The sequence below is a fragment of the Pecten maximus genome, chromosome 7 (genome assembly GCF_902652985.1).
Source record: "Pecten maximus chromosome 7, xPecMax1.1, whole genome shotgun sequence".
NCBI classification, from domain to species: Eukaryota; Metazoa; Mollusca; class Bivalvia; order Pectinida; family Pectinidae; genus Pecten; species Pecten maximus.
The window spans coordinates 25,341,591-25,366,180 of NC_047021.1; the positions used below are offsets into that span (position 1 = coordinate 25,341,591).

Below are 24,590 nucleotides of genomic sequence, written 5' to 3' on the forward strand. Positions count from 1 at the left end.
AATTCTGATGATTTTCAGACATTTTGACTCATAAAATACATAAATTTGCATGAGAAATATAACAATTAAGGAATACATAAACAGTCAACTTACTGTTAAATCTTGATTTGTTATCTTTTTGAGAAATTAAAACAGATATACAGTAGGAAATGCAGTAATGTAACTAATAATTGGGGCGGATGTCCAGACCAAGATTTGAAAGCAATCTAATTAACCAATAAAATATATTTTGTTCAAATGGATGGTTTATTTTTCATATATATTATTATTCATTATTGCCAATTTATAAAGTGAATAAAAAGCTTATGAACATTTATTAAATCTAAGATACAATCTCTATCAAAACTGTTTTTCAACTTCCCTTGAGTGGTCACTCAATACAGATTTGACTGAAGTTCCAAAGTGGTACCAAAAATGACATGTTCCTCTAGGACACTAGGAACAATGGCATGGGAAAATGTGAAACACAGCAGCCTTTGACTCAATGTCATGGTCTAACTGAAGAAATGTCTTGCTGTATTGCAGGTTTATTGGATCACAGATGTATTACATATAATTTTTTTCCAAGCTTTCAAGGGATTAAACTCTGTATGTCACTTTGTATAGGTTATTTCTTGATTTATTTATACCTGCCTTTAAGCTTGTTCTGCATGGCAGAGATCAACCTTTGCATCCTTCATCAGATCTCATCTTCTTGACCTGACAGAAATTTCTTAATTTTGGACAATTTTCAATGAAATGTCACGTATGATGATTGTATATTCCAGCTTCCTAAGCCAAGGTCAGGCCAAGGTCAAATAATTCCTATGCTTTTAGAAATTAGGAGTTTGACAAAAATGCAATATGACAATCATATTGGGGTTTGTGTATCCATAGCAATGTCAATGTAGACAGCTAGCAATATTAAACAAGTATCTCTGCAGGGTGGCATTCTTGTTGGCCAGTATCTCTTAAAATGTGGCACTGTTCCTGGGATCAGTACTTGTGTTGTCATGAATATGTGGCAGCTTATTGTATGTGTCAGTTGTGGCAAAATGACCACTCTCCTGTCCAGTGATAATGTGGCAGTCTATGAATGGTAATGTCAGCTGTGGCATTGCATTATCTCATTCTTGCCTAGTCAGGGTTAACACAGACTTGAAAATGACTTGAATTTTATTATTGACACTTCATATGAAAGCCTTGAATTTTTACCTTTGAAGGGAACAGTTGTGGCTTTGAGATTTCTCTTTCTCTCTCCCAGTGATAATGTGGCAGCTTATTTTGGTAGGTTTGGTTGTGACCTCTCCCTTGTCCTGTGGTAATGTGGCAGTCTATTTTGGTAGGTTTGGTTGTTACCTCTCCCTTGTCCTGTGGTAATGTGGCAGCTTATTTTGGTAGGTTTGGTTGTGACCTCTCACTTGTCCTGTGGTAATGTGGCAGTCTATTTTGGTAGGTTTGGTTGTGACCTCTCACTTGTCCTGTGGTAATGTGGCAGTCTATTTTGGTATGTTTGGTTGTGACCTCTCCCTTGTCCTGTGGTAATGTGGCAGTCTATTTTGGTAGGTTTAGTTGTGACTGTCGTGGCCTCTTTCTTGCCCAGTATATATATATAAATGTGGCAGCATGTGTTGTTACATTTAATAGATACAGTTGTGGCAGCCTATTTTGGTAGGTTCTGTTAATGTTGTGGCCTCTCTCTTGGCCAGTAATGTGGCAGTATATGTTGCTATGTTAGATACAGTTGTGGCAGCCTATTTTGGTAGGTTCTGTTAACGTTGTGGCCTCTCTCTTGGCCAGTAATGTGGCAGTATATGTTGCTATGTTAGATACAGTTGTGGCAGCCTATTTTGGTAGGTTCTGTTAACGTTGTGGCCTCTCTCTTGGCCAGTAATGTGGCAGTATATGTTGCTATGTTAGATACAGTTGTGGCAGCCTATAATAGATTCAGTTGTGGCTTTGGTCTTGTTCTTGATCAGTAGTCAAGTGGCAATTAGTAGGGTCATTCTTGTGTGGCATTGATCTTGTTTGAATATAGTGTTTATGTGTTATTAGATAGTATTTATCATACCAGATCTAATAATGAATCCGTGTCAAGTCACAGACTGAATCAGGTCACTCGATAATTTATAGGTCATTTGGCCGATGAACAGATATATATAACATTAGGACATTTGATTCTGTGCTTCAGATCCTGTATGTACAGTGTGTGTGCATACACACATTTATGTCTAATGGATAGAATTTATAGGAAGGAAAAAAGGAATAATTATATATTTGAAAAACAGTATGTTTGTAGAGTAACTATTGCAGAGTGTTGTTATATTAGAACAAATTGGTTTTAGATGGAATTTCTGTGGAGTTTACATTTGGTAGACAATAAATCTGTGTTGTATGGTTTCTTTCTGAAGAGTAATTTAAGAGTAAGCTATTGGTTGGGCTGTATGGTATAAATAATACCCATAGGAGTAGACTCCCTCTCAAGCCAATCATCAGTGTATCGTTATTTATAAGCAAAGTAATTACTCCCTTCGTTTATGTGGAGAATTCCAATACCTAAACCATCAGCGCACACGCTTGTTAGGGAAGATGGGTAGATGTCTTTGTACAAAAAAAAGTGGAATGGATTTATATCAAAAGATTTATCCTTCTCAGTAAGTGAACTCTGGAATTTTGTAATGGAAAAAAGTAGAAATATCAGAGGAGGCATGCAAAGATACAATCAATAAGAACACGGATTCCAAATCTGATTATAATTCCTTTAGTAGTGGGAAGTTAGGATGGTGAGTGGGACCTAGACCAAAACGTACAGTAGAACAGTTGAGGAAGTCATTTAACTGTAGTGTCAAACCCCAGTCTGAGGCATCACATACATGTATATGTAATCAGCTGGCTTCAAAAACTTCACACGGCCACTTGTTTGTGTCTAGCACTTTGCACCGGCATCTCTCCAGGATTCCACGCCAAAGATGTGCTTTTCCCCTGCCAGGCATATCCACGATGGTGTGTTAAAATGCAAGTGTTAAAAACGGGAGAATGGATTACATGTAGTTAGGAGTGCGTGGAGACTGGATTTAAGAGTTGTCTAGTCTGGGTGAGGTCATGAGGTAAGCTGTTTCTATGTTTTTGAAACCTTCATGTGTTGTCTGATGTGTCCACAGACAGTAGCTTCCGTGCACTGGACATCAGATGTCTGTCTGTCTGTCTGTCTCTCGCTCTCTATCTCTGTTTCTGTTCGTCTATCATGTATGGTAAATACATAAACTGAATCTCCTTCCTTGATCTTATCTCTGACAGGCTAATATGTGTTTTCATAAGATGCGTCAGACTTACACTTAACACTGTTTGTAATATATACTTTTCCATGACGTTCTCTGGCAGCTATGCAATCAGGATGCTTTTAAATGATAAATAATTGAGCTGAGGTTTGAAACTGTTGTAACTGACATTGTGTATACATATGATAAAAGATATACCTGGTGGTGCTGGTATATTATGTAATACACATTTTGTCTCATCTGGCTATGTAATTCAGATTCAGAAGGATCATATCATTAGCTATGTTTATCTTTCATTATCCCCAGGCTCTTTAGAACTCCCAGAACATTACCTGGTCTGTTTTTATTGTTAGGTTCTCAGTAACTATATGTAATTTTATTGTTAGTCTCTCGGTAACTATATGTAATTTTATTGTTAGTCTCTCGGTAACTATATGTAATTTTATTGTTAGGTTCTCGGTAACTATATATGTAATTTCATTGTTAGGTTCTCGGTAACTATATGTAATTTTATTGTTAGTCTCTCGGTAACTATATGTAATTTTATTGTTAGTCTCTCAGTAATTATATAACTATATGTAATTTTATTGTTAGTCTCTCGGTAACTATATGTAATTTTATTGTTAGTCTCTCAGTAACTATATGTAATTTATTGTTAGGTTCTCTGTAACTATATGTAACTTTATTGTTAGTCTCTCAGTAACTATATGTAATTTTATTGTTGGGCTTCGGTAACTATATGTAATTTTATTGTGTTAAAACAGAATAAATTCTTCAATATATATATCATTTACGTTTAATACTATAAACCAGAGTGAACCATTGCTTTAAATTACAACAATTTGTCCTAATAGTTGGCTCTCTGTCCTCTTAGAATAATGTCACTTTGTAGTACATGTTTCTAGGGGCATAATGTCAATTTAATGAATAAATAACCATTTAAAAATAGAAAAAGATATTCTCTGCATGAATAATTTCCCCAGGCATGTTTGTGTTTGAGAACAATATATGTGAAGTACAATATGGCTAGTTGTATACCCCAGACATTGATTTTCTACTGCTTGGAGAGAGGATGATTCCCTATCTGATAGTATTGATGTCTCACATGCTGGACATTTAGTGTAGTTGTAGCATCGGGCCTCGGTTTATAATGATGATAACACACAAGTGACTTATACCTTCACGATCAATATGTCTACACAGGTTCGTTCAGGCTTTTTAATCCGATCACTTCTCTATAAAGCCAGCTTTTGTTTGTGGCATGAAATATAACTATTCAAAAAAATTCATTTGAAAAAGAAAAATAGGAATGTATAGAAAAGAATAATGTCCTCTGTGAATAGAAAATTATAGTTAAATGAAAATAAGAAGGATGTGTAAGTTTTGTAACCAGATGTAGTATAAGTAATGTTAGTTTTTACCCGTAACTGTCAATGATGTGATATAATTACAATGTGTTCATTTTGTTGCAATGTGGTGTAGCACAAGATACACATGCAAGTAATTATAGGTTGTAATTGAGCTACATTGCACAGTTTAAATTTCAGCATAAGCATTTCCACATTATAGGCTGAGCATATCGCTTCTAGTGTTTGAATAATTTACTGCAAGGCATTGTACTACAAAATCCTCACAGTTTGTACACTTCCTGGTAGCTGTGCCTGTGTTTCCCCATCCGCCCCCCAAAAAGTCATGTTCTGACATTTCCTTAATGTTATCAATTTTACTTTTGCTTATTGTTAACCATTCAAGTTTATGGATTTTGAATTATAACATTAAATTTCTTTAAGATATCTTGAGAGGAGTGCAGTAAATATATTCATGTATAAGCCGTTTGGTTGTCTGCACTTTGCATGAAAGCCTCAAAGTCACCTTCAGTGTTAGACATTAGTGGCAAAGATGAGATCACGGGGGTATGTTTTTATTCTTAAATAAATAGATTAGAAGTCATTGTTACAATTTGAATAGCTCTGAGCACACTTTTGACATATTGTCGTAAATAAGACAGATAATTGCAATGAAATGTTTTGTGAAGTTATTTGTTAGTTAGTTTTTGTTTAACGTCCTATTAACAGCCAGGGTCATTTAAGGACGTGCCAGGTTTTGGTGGTGGAGGAAAGCCGGAATACCCGGAGAAAAACCACCGATCTACGGTCAGTACCTGGCAACTGCCCCACGTAGGTTTCGAACTCGCAACCCAGTGGTGGAGGGCTAGTGTTAAAGTGTCGGTACACCTCAACCACTCGGCCATCGCGTGAAGTTGTATTAAAATACATGACATACTCCTAATAAATAAAAAAAAGTATCCCAAACTGAATTGAAAGGTTTTAGCTACCAAGAACATAGTTTTCAAACTGATTTTCAAACTGAATGAATTTATAAATGTCCCCAATTCTAGCTTTAAGGATTTACTTATGAGGCCAGACTTTTTGAGCTCATGGCTTATGTTCATGGCTAAAATAAAATTAAAAATAGATGATAAAGAAAGCAAACAAAAAAGGAACATAACAAACTGATATATCAAGTGATTGGTTGGGCTTTACAGTCTAATGGGACAGTATATTATATATGTGAGTGGATGCAAAGTTCTACACAGAAATTAAGAAAATGAAAAAAAAACAAAACAAAAAAAACCCAGTGATACAGTCCCCTTTGGTATTCTCAAATCAGTCCTTTAGTTTGAAATTCTTCACCGTGCAGTTTCAATTGATAAATTGTACATGATTTAATCAGTATTATATGAAATACAATACTTGGCATTAAACATTCAGGCAGCAGTTATTTATTAAGTTATTAATCATTTATTCTTGTATTGTAAAGTTTTAACTGCCCAATACTGGCACTTTTATCATAAAAATGTCACAGAAACTGTTTCCGCTATTAAGACATTCTCAGAATGATTTTGAATCCAAAATACCATAGATTAATTTGATTGTGCTGATGGAAGAATTATTTTAAGTTTTACTGTTTCAAACTTAAATTCCCCAAGGATTATTTTGTTTGTGTGGGCTGGTCTCACTGACAAACATCATGGTGTCTGACCCTTGGAATGGGTCTCGACTGAGATTTTATGTCAATAAAAATTCAATTGACGATTGTTGGAGGAGGTATGGTGATTTCCCTTGATAGCTTTCTGTCACATGTACAGATCAGTTGAAGGTGGGGGATCAGATACTGGAATCGTGTTGGGTGACTATTTATAGGGCAATGTGCGTCAGCCATCCTTTACATGATCATATATATAAGAGTGCGCATCTTACATGGACAAAGGGAGATAATTCTAATTGTTTTACTAACATCATATTGGCATGTATATAAAAAAAGGTTTAAGAAGGTTGATGATGTCACAGAAAAATAACGAAATAAATATAGTTTAAGATTCATAAAAGATTTTATATATAACGGAGTCCTTTGAGAGTCCAATCACATCTTTGTTACACTTTTCCACAATACAATATATTAATGTTATTGTCATTCATTGTGATATGAGCCCCAGTTGCGATGGGGCCGCGGTGGCCGAGTGGTTGAGGTGTACCGACACTTTAACACTAGCCCTCCACCACTGGGTTGCGAGTTCGAAACCTACGTGGGGCAGTTGCCAGGTACTGACCGTAGGCCGGTGGTTTTTCTCCGGGTACTCCGGCTTTCCTCCACCTCCAAAACCTGGCACGTCCTTAAATGACCCTGGCTGTTAATAGGACGTTAAACAAAAACAAACAAGCCCCAGTTGCTCATTTACACATTTCATGATGTTCACATGTACATCTTTCTCTGAGCAAGAAAACATGTCTTTTCCAGCAAATGACAAACTAACATAAATATTCAGGAATTTAGTCAAAGTTTGAATTTAATTTTAAGATACTAGATAGGTCCTTAATTGGTTTTTCAGTAATGACAAAAAATATTGTAAATCTCCAATTATAAAACATAACAACATACCAGTAAATCCTGAATGGGAAGTTTCTATGGATGTTCAGATAAAGATTAATGTTAGTGTCTTAATTGTGTATGACCTGTTTAAAGAATAAAAGAATTAAAAAGAAACTTGTCGGTATACAGTATGTATTTTGGACTGATAATGATGAGTGATAGATCCTGTACAATCATCACCACAGTATGTGTTAGTAATTTAGGCTGTATGACTAAAACTAGGGTAATGGCTGTAATATATAGGTTAGGAAAGATAGTTCCAGACTGATAGGCAACCCTGGTATAGATAAACTGAGCTTAAAATATGTATAAGGGTGAAGTTTAAGGAAATGCTGGCAGGGAGCCTAAAGGCTGTTGAAGCGCGACACTTCTAATGTATAAATGTTTCCAACATCATATATATATACAAGATGGTGTTCCTGAGGCACATCACACATACACCAGTTGCTCTTCCCCACACCACACATATACAAGTTGGTGTTCCCCACACAACACATATACAAGTTGGTGTTCCCCACACAACACATATACAAGATGGTGTTCCTGAGGCACATCACACATACACCAGTTGCTCTTCCCCACACCACACATATACAAGTTGGTGTTCCCCACACAACACATATACAAGTTGGTGTTCCCCACACCACACATAATCAGTTGGTGTTCCCCACACAACACATATACAAGTTGGTGTTCCCCACACCACACATAATCAGTTGGTGTTCCCCACACCACACATACACAAGTTGGTGTTCCCCACACCACACATACACCAGTTGGTGTTCCCCACACCACACATACACAAGTTGGTGTTCCCCACACCACACATACACCAGTTTGTGTTCCCCACACCACACATATACAAGTTGGTGTTCCCCACACCACACATATACAAGTTGGTGTTCCCCACACCACACATATACAAGTTGGTGTTCCCCACACAACACATATACAAGTTGGTGTTCCCCACATCACACATACACCAGTTGGTGTTCCCCACACAACACATACACCAGTTGGTGCTCCCCACACCACACATACACCAGTCGGTGTTCCCCACATCACACATACACAAGTTGGTGTTCCCCACACCACACATATACAAGTTGGTGTTCCCCACACCACACATACACCAGTTGGTGTTCCCCACACCACACATACACCAGTTGGTGTTCCCCATACCACACATACACCAGTTGGTGTTCCCCACACCACACATACACCAGTTGGTGTTCCCCACACCACACATACACAAGTTGGTGTTCCCCATACCACACATACACCAGTTGGTGTTCCCCATACCACACATACACCAGTTGGTGTTCCCCACACCACACATACAACCTTTCCAGACAGATGTTCATATAACATTACTTTCCTGCATATCTGTCGTCTGATATTCACATGGTTGAAGCATGAGTCTTGCATCACTAGTTTTATGCTGTAGTAAAGTGTAAGTTTCTTATGCAGTTGTTGATAAGATTACTGGTCTGTTGCCTTTGCACACTTCATTGATCAAATCGGCTGAAATAGAGAAAATGAAAATGCAACATCTGTATTTAGAAATTGATTTATTGTTAAACCATGAGAACTGTTACTTTACTGTTATTTTATGATCTTGGATGTTTACTGTTATTTATGATCTTGGATGTTGAAGATGATCATGGAGACATTTTCATGTTAAGTTCGAGATCAGTATTGTTTGTCTGCAACTAGTATAGTGATGTTCCGATTAATCGAGTTCGTCGAGTATCACTTGTTTGAGATTTGATCAATTAATCAAGTAAGAATTCTGTAATCGAGTTTCGTCGGAAGTGCCCTACATCATGTTTTATGAAAATATATTAGCCGGGTTGCAGATAAACATAGGAAAATTAAGCTTGACAGTGTTTACAACACAGACGATTGCGGGAAATGGTTACGCTTGTATCATACAAAATCAAGCGCGTCACAATAACTGGTACATTGTTGTAATACTAGGAGGAATGTAAACGTACTGATGACTAAGATTTCGTTTGTAAGATCATTAGCGACTAACCATAGAAGCAACTTTAATGTATACGATCATCCTGGTAAACGGGCAGGGTCTATTGTATGGAAACATTTTTGTTTTTAAAGAAAACCAGAAGTAGAAGGTTCGTTAAATAGAGACGAAAACTATTTGTAAAATGTGCAGAAAGTCGTATTCCTTCAATGGTTAGTCACAGTTCTACTTTTGTTTTCAAAGTAGAATAGACTTTTGATAACGAATGGATTAAAGCATTTTACAGCCCATATGCCAAAATTTCCAGTTAGCTTAATACTCCTATGAACAATCCTCTTGTTGTTTTTTTCTGTGTTGAATAAAATTATTGAAAAAAAATTGACAATTTTGATTAATTTTTTTCTGTGTAATAAACAAACACACAGGAAGAGGGTATACATGTAGGTATAACAGTTTATTAGTTACTGAAATTGTTGTTGAAAGCAATTCACAAAATATTGAGACATGAATATAAAAAAGTACATTTGGAAAGTAATCAATTTTAATCGATCATCGATTGGTTACACGCAAGTGATGATCGATCAGAAAATTTCAACCGATTCACAACACTAGCTGCAACTGCCTACATGGATATTCGATGACGCATGTATACATACCTGATCATGACCGTACATGTATGTATCTGTCACATTCTGGACATCAGTTGAAAGAAATTTCTTCGAGAGTTGTTTATTGAAATTATTCACCAGTTAAGCCAATCTGGCACATATCAGTAAAAAGAACTAGTTTTGAGCCCTCATAGAGTGTTAATTGCAGTACATTAATTCTGCGGAAGTTAAAGAGGGTAACCAAGTTGAGTTCAGAACTTGATATGCAGGCATTGCAAGATGGAGATGCCATCGTGTGAGTTATATAATAACATGATTTGGGACATGCCAGAAAATACTTTGTACACCAGTTAATTACTATAAGGTCTTGGCTTTCGAGTAGATATGATCATAAGATGGATTATTAAATGCAAAACAGCATCTTGTAACCTTGCCAGAAGATGGAAGTCTGACCAAGTCTATAGTTTATAGCTTCATTGATCAGCACAGACATGGTTCTAAAACAGCCAAGATCTCTGGCTACCCAAAATATCTTGTTGGTTTGACTTCATCTATCTGACTTAATATGAATGTAATTGCCTTTCCCTAACACCCCAGCAACATTATCTCAAGTTACAAGTCCCTAACTCTTTCCTTAGGACATTGATTTTCTATGAAAGGCGAACATAAACACAGCCAAACTGGTGCGGATTAGAGCTTGTCTGTGGGTTCTCCAAATTGTACCATCTAGATATTATTGAAGACAAATGTCTTGTCCCATTGATAGGCATCTTGTTATACAAACTCTTTCTGTAAAACATAAGGGATTATATTGTAGGACTGCTTGCTGACTTGTTAAACTGCTTGGCTCGTGTCTGGTATCTGTCTGCAAAAGATTTTGTCGGAATAAATGATATTAAATGTAATTTATGGGTATCTGGGGGTCAGATGCTGCTATTTTGTGTATGTGAGGAGAGCGATTCTCCAAGAGATGCTGTTGCAGGCAGTTTTTGAGATAATCTAGGGAAGTTGGGATGTTTGAGAGAATGATACACAGGTTATGAAACTTGGCAGAAGTTTTTTCCGACACACGAGATCTGGGAGTATGATCTAGCTGATCCCTAAGGATTTTTATAATTTACATAAAGTGATATAAATTCTGTATCAAGTAGAAAGGTCCTGATTTATGTTAGAGCTTTAACAAGTTCATCATATTCAAGGGATAAAGAATCAGATGGTGATTGTGTTGTGGATGTAGACCTACGTTTACTGGAAGTGGAAAAAAAACAAAAAAAACCTGTGGCCTCTGGCCAAGCTATCATTGAGGGCTCTGTGAACTAACTAGCATCTGTGGGATAGTCTTGTATGTATCTGTTTCTCTACAGTAATATTCATTTTCCAGGAGATATTTCTGTCTGAGATGGAGAGGTGTGACTGAGAAAAATGGTCTAAGCTTCTGACACTAGTCAATATCTCCTGTACAGTGTGTATATTACTCTACTGGAGATCAGCCTCCCATCTCTAGTAACCAACATATACCTCATAATGGCAAGTTTGGTGGTCGAAGGTTCACGCTCAAGAAACTTTATTCTGGAATAGCCAAAGCGTTGAATGGCAATGAATTTATTGGACGATTGGGATACTTGCTTGAAACTCTTTCAGGGCAGATAAGTTTGGCCTACTGACACAATGTGCTGCCTGGGCTCCTCTTGTGTGAAGGAGGAACTAGAAATACCTCTGTACGTAAGTTTTTCATGTAGTAGTGCTATTCATTCATGCTCATATTGTTTTAGCTGATATATGGAAAAACAACAATTGAAATTGTAGTTTTCTTTATAGTTATGGCAAAAAATAATTTTAAAAAACCCATTTTAGTAAAATCTTACTTAACTCTTGATGGATGATTTTTTTCCAGTGAATTCTTCATTTTTTAAAAGTTTAATTGCTGAATTGTACATTGAAAGTGTACATCACTGCTTGTAATCAGCAAATAACAAACTTTTAAAAAATAAGAAAATAACTTTAATTCTCTTCAACATAATCCAATTGGATAAACAACAAAAATACAACAACTGTATTTCACAGTAAAAAAGGCACTTACTGATATGTTTATTCGAAAACATCATGATTATCAAAAGTAATGACACAAGAATACACAATTCGCACACATCATTCTTGTGCCTCACATAACCTGTTAAACTCATTAATAGAAAAAAAATCACTTGTGCTTGTTACCTGTGTCACCTGAATGACACGTATAAGTTATACCTAAGCCTATTTGCACATGCAAATACCAGTAGCAACACCTGTTGGTGTAGATCATACGTATACCAAAGAGAAAATAATTACATCCTTATTCCTACCGTCAACCAGTTGAAATTATATTTCGTTCAATTCCTCTTAAAAGTGCCCTGATCTATGAGAGCAATTGAGAGTTGATTCAGAATGTTGTCCAGCCTACAAGAGATAAATTTATAAGGATGCTACACTGAGCAGGAAAACAAATTCGGATGTCTAAATTGATTTGTTTGTTTGTTTGCTGGGTTTATTGCCCATGAACAGCCAGGGTAATTTTAAGGTGGGGTCATCTTGTAGAAGTTAGTGACAACCTCACTGATTAACATCCACGACAGCACAAACCAACAGCACAGACCAACAGCACAGACCAGCCCTTTTCCTCAGCTTCCTTTAGCTTCCTTAGAAACACAAACCGATATGGGTATAGGGTGCGTCAAACCAAACACCTCGGACCTTCACCTGAGGCTACATGACCAGCCCTCTAACCAACTGAACTATTTATATTGAGGCCTGAATCCAAGTGGACAGTCATTGAGACGAATGATTGGTAAATAAAAAAAAAAAAAAATAAATAAAAAAAAAAAACTACAACAAACAATTGAACAAACAAAAAAGTTGTGTCATTGTCTTACCAGAGTTTATCCTGATGGTTACATCTTTTAGAATATACAACCTACAGCACACACATTACTGCTGTAATCGGTGTGTATGTTACTGTGACTCACGAAGAAAAAATGCTGTTTCATATCCTCATGATCACTACACTGATGCTTTATATACTACTACTGTTTACCTGGTAAATTTGGGACATATTTTATGTTTTTTCAACACATCTATATGTATTTGGAGATCATACATTAATGTCGAAGTCATGGCATTTTACCTATTACTTATAATTTGACAGGTTTAAACAACTTACTGATCTTGTTAACTTTCCCAACTTATTTAAAATCTGTGAAAACAGAAGAGATTAATGGAAATTCAGTTATTTGACAATACTGTACATGTGTTATCGATATTCAAAAACTTCAGCAATTAATTTTGCCCTAAGATAATCATTTTAGCCATTATATATTCAGTGAATGTGGAGACAATCTGGCCATTAAACCTACCGCTTCTACTTTGCCATATATATATATATTTACCATTGTATGGCACTGCCACTATATATAACCCTACCAATTCAGTTGCGAGTTCACCAGCTTATGAACTGCCAACTGAAATTTGAATTTGAAAATTTCAAAAAAAAATTTTTTTTAATCCCACGACAAATAAAAAATTGCAGATGGTAAATATAAGCATTGAACGGCTTTCAGTTGGCATTCATAGTCAATATGAATGCCAACTGAAAGCCGTTCAATGCTTAAATATATATATAGCAATACAAAATACCAATTCAGCACTTTTTCAGACAGACAGATATATACTTATATGTACTTAGACATGCTGTTTTTATGTCTGCATTTAATTACAGTGATATTGTTGCAGTGAGTTTCATTCCAAACATATAGACAAGTTATTGATCATATTATACATGTACATCAACAATTTACATATAAATGGTAATGTATACCGTTGTTACATATAAATGGTAATGTATACTGTTGTTTTATATGTTTTGTCACTCAATCATGCTTTTGGTCAGATGATGTTTTGGCTGTGTGTCAAATACTCTTCAGTATCGGGGAATTTTACATACAGAGTGGTCTTGTTGTATTATTTAGATACAGACAACACTGTATAACTATATATAAACCAGGACTTTCTTAAAGGATAAACATCAAATGGATTTTGCATCCTGATGGATGGTGTTTTTTAAAGATGGGTGATGACACATTGAAATTACACATTTGTATGTAAGAAAGGGTCTATTACTTGGTGAATTTGTTTATGTTGCATTTCAGATGTCTGCAGTAAGTGTCGGAAGGTTTACATTGGTTTGGTTTATATTGGCAAACATATGCATGTCTTGGTCAGATTTCTGCTGACTGAGCTGATTTACATTGGTGAAGAGTGAGGACTATGTGTAAACCTTACAGCCATTTCACCAGGTTGGGGTGTCAGAGATGTGTAATTGTCATCAGGTTCACCGACTCCGTCTCAAATCATCCACTTTGTCATGGTTTTTTTTGGTCAATTGAAACATGTATTAAAGAGCCTTTGTTAAGTTATACTCCATATTCACAAGGACAAATTATACAATTTGAATTAGGAGACTTTCATCAGCAAACTAATTATGTTGCCTAAATTGTTTGTTGATTGTAGTGTTGTGGGTGTATCAAGTATTTTAGTGTGGGCCTGTTGGTGTAACAGTGAGGTGTCTATACAATTGATTAAGACAATATTCAATCTATTGTTCTAACCTAGAATACCCTATCATGTTGGTGTCATGATGCCGTGGTCTACTAAACCACACATTTACTGTAATGTAAGCTTATAGTTTTGTACCTAAACTAAATTTGTGGTATTTTTCTTTAGCGCTACCGGTACACTCCATGTAAAAACGACTTGGGTATAATTTGATGGTTTTGACATTGACACACATGTGAATTGAAAGTAAAACCTAATTAACAGCTGTACCATATAAAGAAATTATGGTCTTTATTTTGACACCACATATGGATTTAGGTTTTTGGTATGAATTTGTAACTAAACATTGGTGTATAAAAAGTGTTGACCCTGACTTGCAGATAGAATGGAAGTTAAAAATATCACAACATGCCGGTTATATAAGATGAAGCAAGGTCTGTGATATTAAACACATGATATCAGCCATTCCTTCAAAAGAAAATTTAAAATTTATAGCTTTTGAGATGTATATTATCTTCCAAATGCTAAGATATCCAGAATTAATGTGTGTTTTTCATCAAAATAATTAGATTTCAAAAGAAACATTAGTAGTTATTTGTTGTAAAGTGTGAGCTTTTGACTGAAAAACCTGTTGAAAAATTCCAGTGTTTGGTACTGATGGTTGTCTTATACAGCATAAGTCTTTCTTCTGCCATCACTGACTGCTGACAACATTTAAAAATTGATCAACTGATTGTCTGAAAATAAACATCAAACGATGAAATAGGCCATCTGGCAAAAAGTACAAAATGTCAAGGTCATTCTGAAATAATACAGTCAGGAAATTAGGCATATGGTACATGATCTATAGGCATATTAGTGTTATACTTGGGACGTATGGTAAAACCAAAGGGAGAACTATAAAGATTTCATAGCTATAATACACTTCAAATTCACAGTATATTCAGTTACTTTGTCACCAAATGTACAGAATTTTTTTTAGAATTTAAAAAGTTTTTCATAGTGATATACGTAGCATATATATATACATCAAGTAGGAGTAAACAGTACATATATCCTAATGTATAGTTTTCAGATATTTCAAATGAGGATAGTGTCATAATGATTTTTCTCACATGTTTAAGTTAACAGACATAAATACTTCTGGTGTACATATATTTAAAAAAAACAGTTAAATGTAACATACATGCATTATGTCTTGTCCTACAAGATACATATCCTTCCTATCGGACAGTTGTCTTGTGATAGTTGATATAGGGATATTAATCCAAAGGCTATAACATAATTGAAAGATAAATGGACCATTGCCATGAATTGAAATGTAATTACTTCTGTCTACAAAAATTAAATTGTTATTTTTAGGAATCAATACTATTTACCAATATATACTATCACATAAAATTTCCACAATTTGTCGAGGGGAATATATTGTAATTGAAATTGTTGGGTTTGGGATAGATTTTAATCACATTATGATACCTTTGTTAATTTATTTAGGAAAATATTACAGCTATGTTATCGCCATTAGTACTAAATGCTGTCATTAAATTCAAAATTAACAATATCTTGGAGAGAATTCATTATAACTGATGGCTACAGTTGTCATTAAAAGAGAAAATAAAAATTAGGAAATGTGTTGAAACTGATGTGAAAGTTTGCAAAAATCTAATCAATTCTCACAGATAACCAATCATTGTACCGGAATTTAAAAACTAGTGCACTGTGTTGTCTGCTCATGCATGTTCATCAGCCCTGCATTTGATGCAGTAGATATTGGTGTGAAATATTGATGACTGTCCTGTTGTGAGATACAGAGGCAATTCCTGTCTACTGGTGGTGACCTTTTAGTGAAGGCCAAACTTACCTAAACTTATGGGGAAATAGTAACACCTTGGGGGTGATTCTGTGTATTGTGTAAACTGGTGCCTGCAGCCACACACTTCAGCCTGTATATGTCTGATGTCAGCCAGGCATGACAGAAGATGTGTACAACTGGCTAGCAAAATAGATATGATTGGAACTGAAAATATCACTGAAGGCTACAAGCACAGCATCATCATCCATCTTAGTCCTGGAGAAAGCACGTGTATAGGAATCTCTTTGTGGGACTGTATGTGTGTTATGTGTAATGCATTTCTTGTGTATACAGAGGCCAGAAACTGTAAATATCTCTTCTGATAGACAAAAATAATCTCTCTGCAGTGAAGGCAACACACAAGAGTTGTACCCAGGTATTGGTGGTGTTGTTGACCTCAGGTGATAGAAGAGCTCGCCACAAGGATACTGATATTTCTCTGGCACCAATGATAATGTTCTATAGGTGGAAGACCGCATCTTACTGAGGGGCCAAAAAATTTCATTGATTAATTGATTCCTGTATGTATAACAGGAATAGAATCGGCAAAGATCCTGTTCACAGGGCAGGAAGTGGTTAGACAGTAACTCAAGGTGTAGAAAATTCCCACCAAAGTTGGGGGATAGTAAAATACTCAGGAGCTGGCTAAGTACTGTACAATGAAAGTGCTGAGGAGCTTGTTTGAACGCAATGTGCTTTGTCTGAGGAGGGGGCGTCTAATGAATGACATTGATGATGTGATTGTGTCTGTCCCCAGATCCGATCCCCAGAGTCGGCCAGACCCAGAGTACGAGGAAGAGGAGGAGGAGATCCTGGGGTCCGATGATGATGAGCAGGAGGACCCAGCTGACTACACAAAGGGTATGTACTATGTAGGTGTAACAGGTAGCTGAAAGTATACATGTACCTCTCCACATCCACAGACACATTTCTGTTGCTATAGGCTCAGACTGTTTATATCATGGACATAATGAAATTGTTAAAAGCATAGGTTTTTGGTAGGCATTTATGTGCATTTATATTCAAAAACATTCCGTTTCTATAAATTCAATGAGTCACATGTATGCATGTTTCCGAGGTTTTCATCTGGATTCTTTCCCAAAATTGTGATGTATTACACTTATAATGGTGTCTGGACCCCAGATTTGCTTGATTCATTTCTATTAAATGCAGGAGAATATATATAAAATGTAAATGAAATGATATTCAGTAGGCCTCATTTATAGGTTAGTATTGTAACTGTGGAACTGCAAAAATGCTCAATTGTCTTAGTTACTATAGATGTGTTTTTGGATGTAACTCATCGTTTGTACTTCGGAGATCAAATCTTTGGTTTGAAACATATGAACTATGTTATGTATTGATGTAATATTGTGACATGATTATCCTCCCAAGCTTGTTGACTGCATTGTTGGTCATTGCTGTAATTTGATATATAGAATACCTGGACAAGTTAATGGTATCTATCTGAGATTGTTCTGGAGAGCACCTGTTGATGGGGCCTTGTATTTGTTCACAATTAAATTGGTATTAAGTCAGAAATTTGGAAGGCTTAATCTGTTTTGAAATGCTTATGGGTTATTTGATCTGAGGTTTTCCACTTTCTATTGACCATCGAGAATGTTTTAATTGCTAGTGGGATCATTGGTCTTATCTATCCCAATGCAAAATGTTTAGGGAAGAATGGTTAAAGTCATTTTAGATGAATTACAAAAAACAAACACATCTGAGTGAGAACAAGAAGGGACATTTTATTAAAGGTTAAATTGATGAATTTCAATTTATTCATTTAATCCATAATACAATTTCGTCATTGAAAAGAAATTGGCAATCCGTGAACATTTGACTAGCTTCGTACTCCTCCAAACAACTTAACATTCCTTTTAATGCATTGTCAGTGATTCATTGATATATGATGAGGTCATTGTATGCTTCAGGTATAGACTGAAAATTCTCTCGCAATCTCACTTCAAATGCAAAAAGTATTGATCAGTTAAAATTTGCAGATATCACATATGTACCGTAAATGCTAGAATGTATCACCCATCTAAATTAAAACAGCCTAGGACTATACCTCCGCAGTCGTGAACAAATGATGAGCATGTAGATCTATGTGTGCTTTTGGGATGCAAAGTACACCAACATTGTACCAGTATATAATGGAAGCCTAGCTAATTACTGTGTACTTCTGGATAGAGTAGGCACAATATGTATAAGGTAGAGTAATTTAAAGTTACACCATGTACTTCATAGACAGACAACAGTCACTACGATGTACCTCATAGACAGACAACAGTCGCACCATGTACCTCATAGACAGACAACAGTCACACCATGTACTTTATAGACAGACAACAGTCGCACCATGTGCTTCATAGACAGACAAAAGTCACTACCATATACTTCATAGACAGACAACAGTCGCACCATGTACTTCATAGACAGACAACAGTCACACCATGTACTTTATAGACAGACAACAGTCGCACCATGTACTTTATAGACAGACAACAGTCACACCATGTACTTCATAGACAGACAACAGTCGCACCATGTACTTAATAGACAGACAAAAGTCGCACCATGTGCTTCATAGACAGACAACAGTCGCACCATGTACCTCATGGACAGACAACAGTCGCACCATGTGCTTCATAGACAGACAACAGTCGCACCATGTGCTTCATAGACAGACAACAGTCACACCATGTACTTAATAGACAGACAACAGTCGCACCATGTACCTCATGGACAGACAACAGTCACACCATGTACTTCATAGACAGACAACAGTCGCACCATGTACTTAATAGACAGACAACAGTCGCACCATGTGCTTCATAGACAGACAACAGTCGCACCATGTACCTCATAGACAGACAACAGTCGCACCATGTACCTCATAGACAGACAACAGTCGCACCATGTGCTTCATAGACAGACAACAGTCGCACCATGTGCTTCATAGACAGACAACAGTCGCACCATGTACTTCATAGACAGACAACAGTCGCACCATGTACTTCATAGACAGACAACAGTCACACCATGTACTTCATAGACAGACAACAGTCACACCATGTACTTCATAGACAGACAACAGTCACACCATGTACTTCATAGACAGACAACAGTCACACCATGTACTTCATAGACAGACAACAGTTGCACCATGTACCTCATAGACAGACAACAGTCGCACCATGTGCTTCATAGACAGACAACAGTCACACCATGTACTTCATAGACAGACAACAGTCGCACCATGTACTTCATAGACAGACAACAGTCGCACCATGTACTTCATAGACAGACAACAGTCACACCATGTACTTCATAGACAGACAACAGTCGCACCATGTGCTTCATAGACAGACAACAGTTGCACCATGTACCTCATAGACAGACAACAGTCGCACCATGTACCTCATAGACAGACAACAGTCGCACCATGTACTTCATAGACAGACAACAGTCACACCATGTGCTTCATAGACAGACAACAGTCACACCATGTGCTTCATAGACAGACAACATTCACTACCATGTACTTTATAGACAGACAACAGTCACTACCATGTACTTCATAGACAGACAACAGTCGCACCATGTGCTTCATAGACAGACAACAGTTGCACCATGTACCTCATAGACAGACAACAGTCGCACCATGTACCTCATAGACAGACAACAGTCGCACCATGTGCTTCATAGACAGACAACAGTCGCACCATGTACTTCATAGACAGACAACAGTCACACCATGTACTTCATAGACAGACAACAGTCGCACCATGTACTTTATAGACAGACAACAGTCACTACCATGTACTTCATAGACAGACAACTGTCACTACCATGTACTTCATAGACAGACAACAGTCACTACCATGTACTTCATAGACAGACAACAGTCGCACCATGTACTTCATAGACAGACAACAGTCACTACAATGTACTTCATAGACAGACAACAGTCACTACCATGTACTTCATAGACAGGCAAGTCGCACCATGTACTTCATAGACAGACAACAGTCACACCATGTACTTCATAGACAGACAACAGTCACTACCATGTACTTCATAGACAGACAACAGTCGCACCATGTACTTCATAGACAGACAACACTCACTACCATGTACTTCATAGACAGGCAACAGTCACACCATGTACTTCATAGACAGACAACAGTCGCACCATGTACTTCATAGACAGACAACAGTCACTACCATGTACTTCATAGACAGGCAACAGTCACACCATGTACTTCATAGACAGACAACAGTCGCACCATGTACTTCATAGACAGACAACAGTCACACCATGTACTTCATAGACAGACAACAGTCGCACCATGTACTTCATAGACAGACAACAGTCGCACCATGTACTTCATAGACAGACAACAGTCACTACAATGTACTTCATAGACAGACAACAGTCACACCATGTACCTCATGGACAGACAACAGTTACACAATGTACTTCATAGACAGACAACAGTCGCACCATGTGCTTCATAGACAGACAACAGTTACACAATGTACTTCATAGACAGACAACAGTCGCACCATGTACTTCATAGACAGACAACAGTCACACCATGTACCTCATGGACAGACAACAGTTACACAATGTACTTCATAGACAGACAACAGTCACACCATGTACCTCATGGACAGACAACAGTCACACCATGTACCTCATGGACAGACAACAGTTACACAATGTACTTCATAGACAGACAACAGTCACACCATGTACCTCATGGACAGACAACAGTTACACCATGTACTTCATAGACAGACAACAGTCACTACAATGTACTTCATAGACAGACAACAGTCACACCATGTACCTCATGGACAGACAACAGTTACACAATGTACTTCATAGACAGACAACAGTCGCACCATGTACTTCATAGACAGACAACAGTCGCACCATGTACTTCATAGACAGACAACAGTCACTACAATGTACCTCATGGACAGACAACAGTTACACAATGTACTTCATAGACAGACAACAGTCGCACCATGTACCTCATGGACAGACAACAGTTACACCATGTACTTCATAGACAGACAACAGTCACTACAATGTACTTCATAGACAGACAACAGTCACACCATGTACCTCATGGACAGACAACAGTTACACAATGTACTTCATAGACAGACAACAGTCGCACCATGTACTTCATAGACAGACAACAGTCGCACCATGTACTTCATAGACAGACAACAGTCACTACCATGTACTTCATAGACAGACAACAGTCACTACAATGTACCTCATAGACAGACAACAGTCACACCATGTACCTCATAGACAGACAACAGTCGCACCATGTACTTCATAGACAGACAACAGTCGCACCATGTTCTTTATAGACAGACAACAGTCGAACCATGTTCTTTATAGACAGACAACAGTCGCACCATGTACTTCATAGACAGACAACAGTCGCACCATGTACTTCATAGACAGACAACAGTCACTACAATGTACCTCATAGACAGACAACAGTCACACCATGTACTTCATAGACAGACAACAGTCACACCATGTACTTCATAGACAGACAACAGTCACACCATGTACCTCATGGACAGACAACAGTTACACAATGTACTTCATAGACAGACAACAGTCGCACCATGTACTTCATAGACAGACAACAGTCGCACCATGTACTTCATAGACAGACAACAGTCACTACCATGTACTTCATAGACAGACAACAGTCACTACAATGTACCTCATAGACAGACAACAGTCACACCATGTACCTCATAGACAGACAACAGTCGCACCATGTACTTCATAGACAGACAACAGTCGCACCATGTTCTTTATAGACAGACAACAGTCGAACCATGTTCTTTATAGACAGACAACAGTCGCACCATGTACTTCATAGACAGACAACAGTCGCACCATGTACTTCATAGACAGACAACAGTCACTACAATGTACCTCATAGACAGACAACAGTCACACCATGTACTCATAGACAGACAACAGTCACACCATGTACTTCATAGACAGACAACAGTCACACCATGTACTTCATAGACAGACAACAGTCACACCATGTGCCTCATAGACAGACAACAGTCACTACCATGTACTTCATAGACAGACAACAGTCGCACCATGTACTTCATAGACAGACAACAGTCACTACCATGCACTTCATAGCCAAAGGACAGTCGCACCATGTGCTTCATAGACAGACAACAGTCACTACCATGTACTTCATAGACAGACAACAGTCACACCATGTACTTCATAGACAGACAACAGTCGCACCATGTACTTCATAGACAGACAACATCACTTCATAGACAGACAACACACACATGTACTTCATAGACAGACAACAGTCGCACCATGTACTTCATAGACAGACAACAGTCGCACCATGTACTTAATAGACAGACAACAGTCACACCATGTACTTCATAGACAGACAACAGTCGCACCATGTACTTCATAGACAGACAACAGTCGCACCATGTACTTCATAGACAGACAACAGTCACACCATGTACTTCATAGACAGACAACAGTCGCACCATGTGCTTCATAGACAGACAACAGTCAACGCACCATGTACTTCATAGGCAGACAACAGTCGCACCATGTACTTTATAGACGGACAAGTCGCACCATGTACTTAAAAGACAGAGGACAATCACACCATGCATGTACTCCATAGAAAGAGGACAGACACACCATGTACCTAAACTTGTGATGTATAGTCACACCATTACATTGACAGATCTCGAGGACAGACACACCATGTACCTAAACTTATGATGTATAGTCACACCATTACATTGACAGATCTCGAGGACAGACACACCATGTACATAAACTTACATATGATGTATAGTCACACCATTACATAGACAGATCTCGAGGACAGACACACCATGTACATAAACTGGTATCATAGATATGTACTGTCACACAATGTATCTAAATTATATGTATTATATATATACTAACAAGCTATAAATAGACAACTGAAAAAGGAAAATTGTTATCAGCAATTCAAAATTGTTTATGTATCTTCATATTTAGACAAGGAATAATAACCGCACCATACTCAAGCGTTTCCAATTAGTGGAAACTTTATTTGTCTACTAGTTTCTACCCTATCTCAGAGTCTTCATCAGGATCATTAATCTTTGTATTTGTTCACAAGTCAATTGACTACTGCTCATTCTGAATTTAATTACATTCTTTTAGTAACATTAATTCCACTGGATCCACCACAAAAATGGTAGTACATAAAAGAACCGTAATTATTATTGCCAATAAAGAATTTATACTACATACGAGGTTAACCTTTTTACAAACTTTTGGGCATATATGTGAAAATGTCATGTCTGATTTCATATAACAGTGTTCAAAGGTAAAGGTGGTCCGATGGCCCGATTCTATAGAGCTTCACTCCCCATGGCTGGCTATGGGTGACTGGTTTGGTACAGCTTCACTCCCCATGACTGGCTATGGGTGACTGGTTTGGTACAGCTTCACTCCCCATGGCTGGCTATGGGTGACTGGTTTGGTAAAGCTTCACTCCCCATGGCTGGCTATGGGTGACTGGTTTGTTACAGCTTCACTCCCCATGGCTGGCTATGGGTGACTGGTTTGGTACAGCTTCACTCCCCATGGCTGGCTATGGGTGACTGGTTTGGTACAGCTTCACTCCCCATGGCTGGCTATGGGTGACTGGTTTGGTACAGCTTCACTCCCCATGGCTGGCTATGGGTGACTGGTTTGGTACAGCTTCACTCTCCATGGCTGGCTATGGGTGACTGGTTCGGTAAAGCTTCACTCCCCATGGCTGGCTATGGGTGACTGGTTCGGTACAGCTGCACTCCCCATGGCTGGCTATGGGTGACTGGTTTGTTACAGCTTCACTCCCCATGGCTGGCTATGGGTGACTGGTTTGTTACAGCTTCACTCCCCATGGCTGGCTATGGGTGACTGGTTTGGTACAGCTTCACTCCCCATGGCTGGCTATGGGTGACTGGTTTGGTACAGCTTCACTCCCCATGACTGGCTATGGGTGACTGGTTTGTTACAGCTTCACTCCCCATGGCTGGCTATGGGTGACTGGTTTGTTACAGCTTCACTCCCCATGGCTGGCTATGGGTGACTGGTTTGGTACAGCTTCACTCCCCATGGCTGTCTATGGGTGACTGGTTTGGTACAGCTTTTAATTCACTCCCCATGGCTGGCTATGGGTGACTGGTTTGGTACAGCTTCACTCCCCATGGCTGGCTATGGGTGACTGGTTTGGTACAGCTTCGAATTCACTCCCCATGGCTGGCTATGGGTGACT

At 37.8% G+C, this 24,590-nt stretch overlaps 1 protein-coding gene across 2 annotated transcripts in view; it reads left to right on the plus strand.

Moving 5' to 3' along the window:
• The window catches only part of LOC117330357 (SRSF protein kinase 3-like), an 80,647-nt gene that overhangs the window by 18,271 nt on the left and 37,786 nt on the right, over positions 1-24,590 (plus strand). Inside the window, exons 1-2 of one of the 2 annotated variants that reach the window (XM_033888578.1) lie at positions 2,890-3,086; positions 16,979-17,082. In XM_033888578.1, coding sequence (XP_033744469.1) covers positions 3,082-3,086; positions 16,979-17,082 — 109 coding nt within the window. In that variant the 5' untranslated portion in view covers positions 2,890-3,081. Of the gene's footprint in view, positions 1-2,889; positions 3,087-16,978; positions 17,083-24,590 lie in introns of those variants that run through there. The other variant, XM_033888577.1, reaches the window with a different exon arrangement.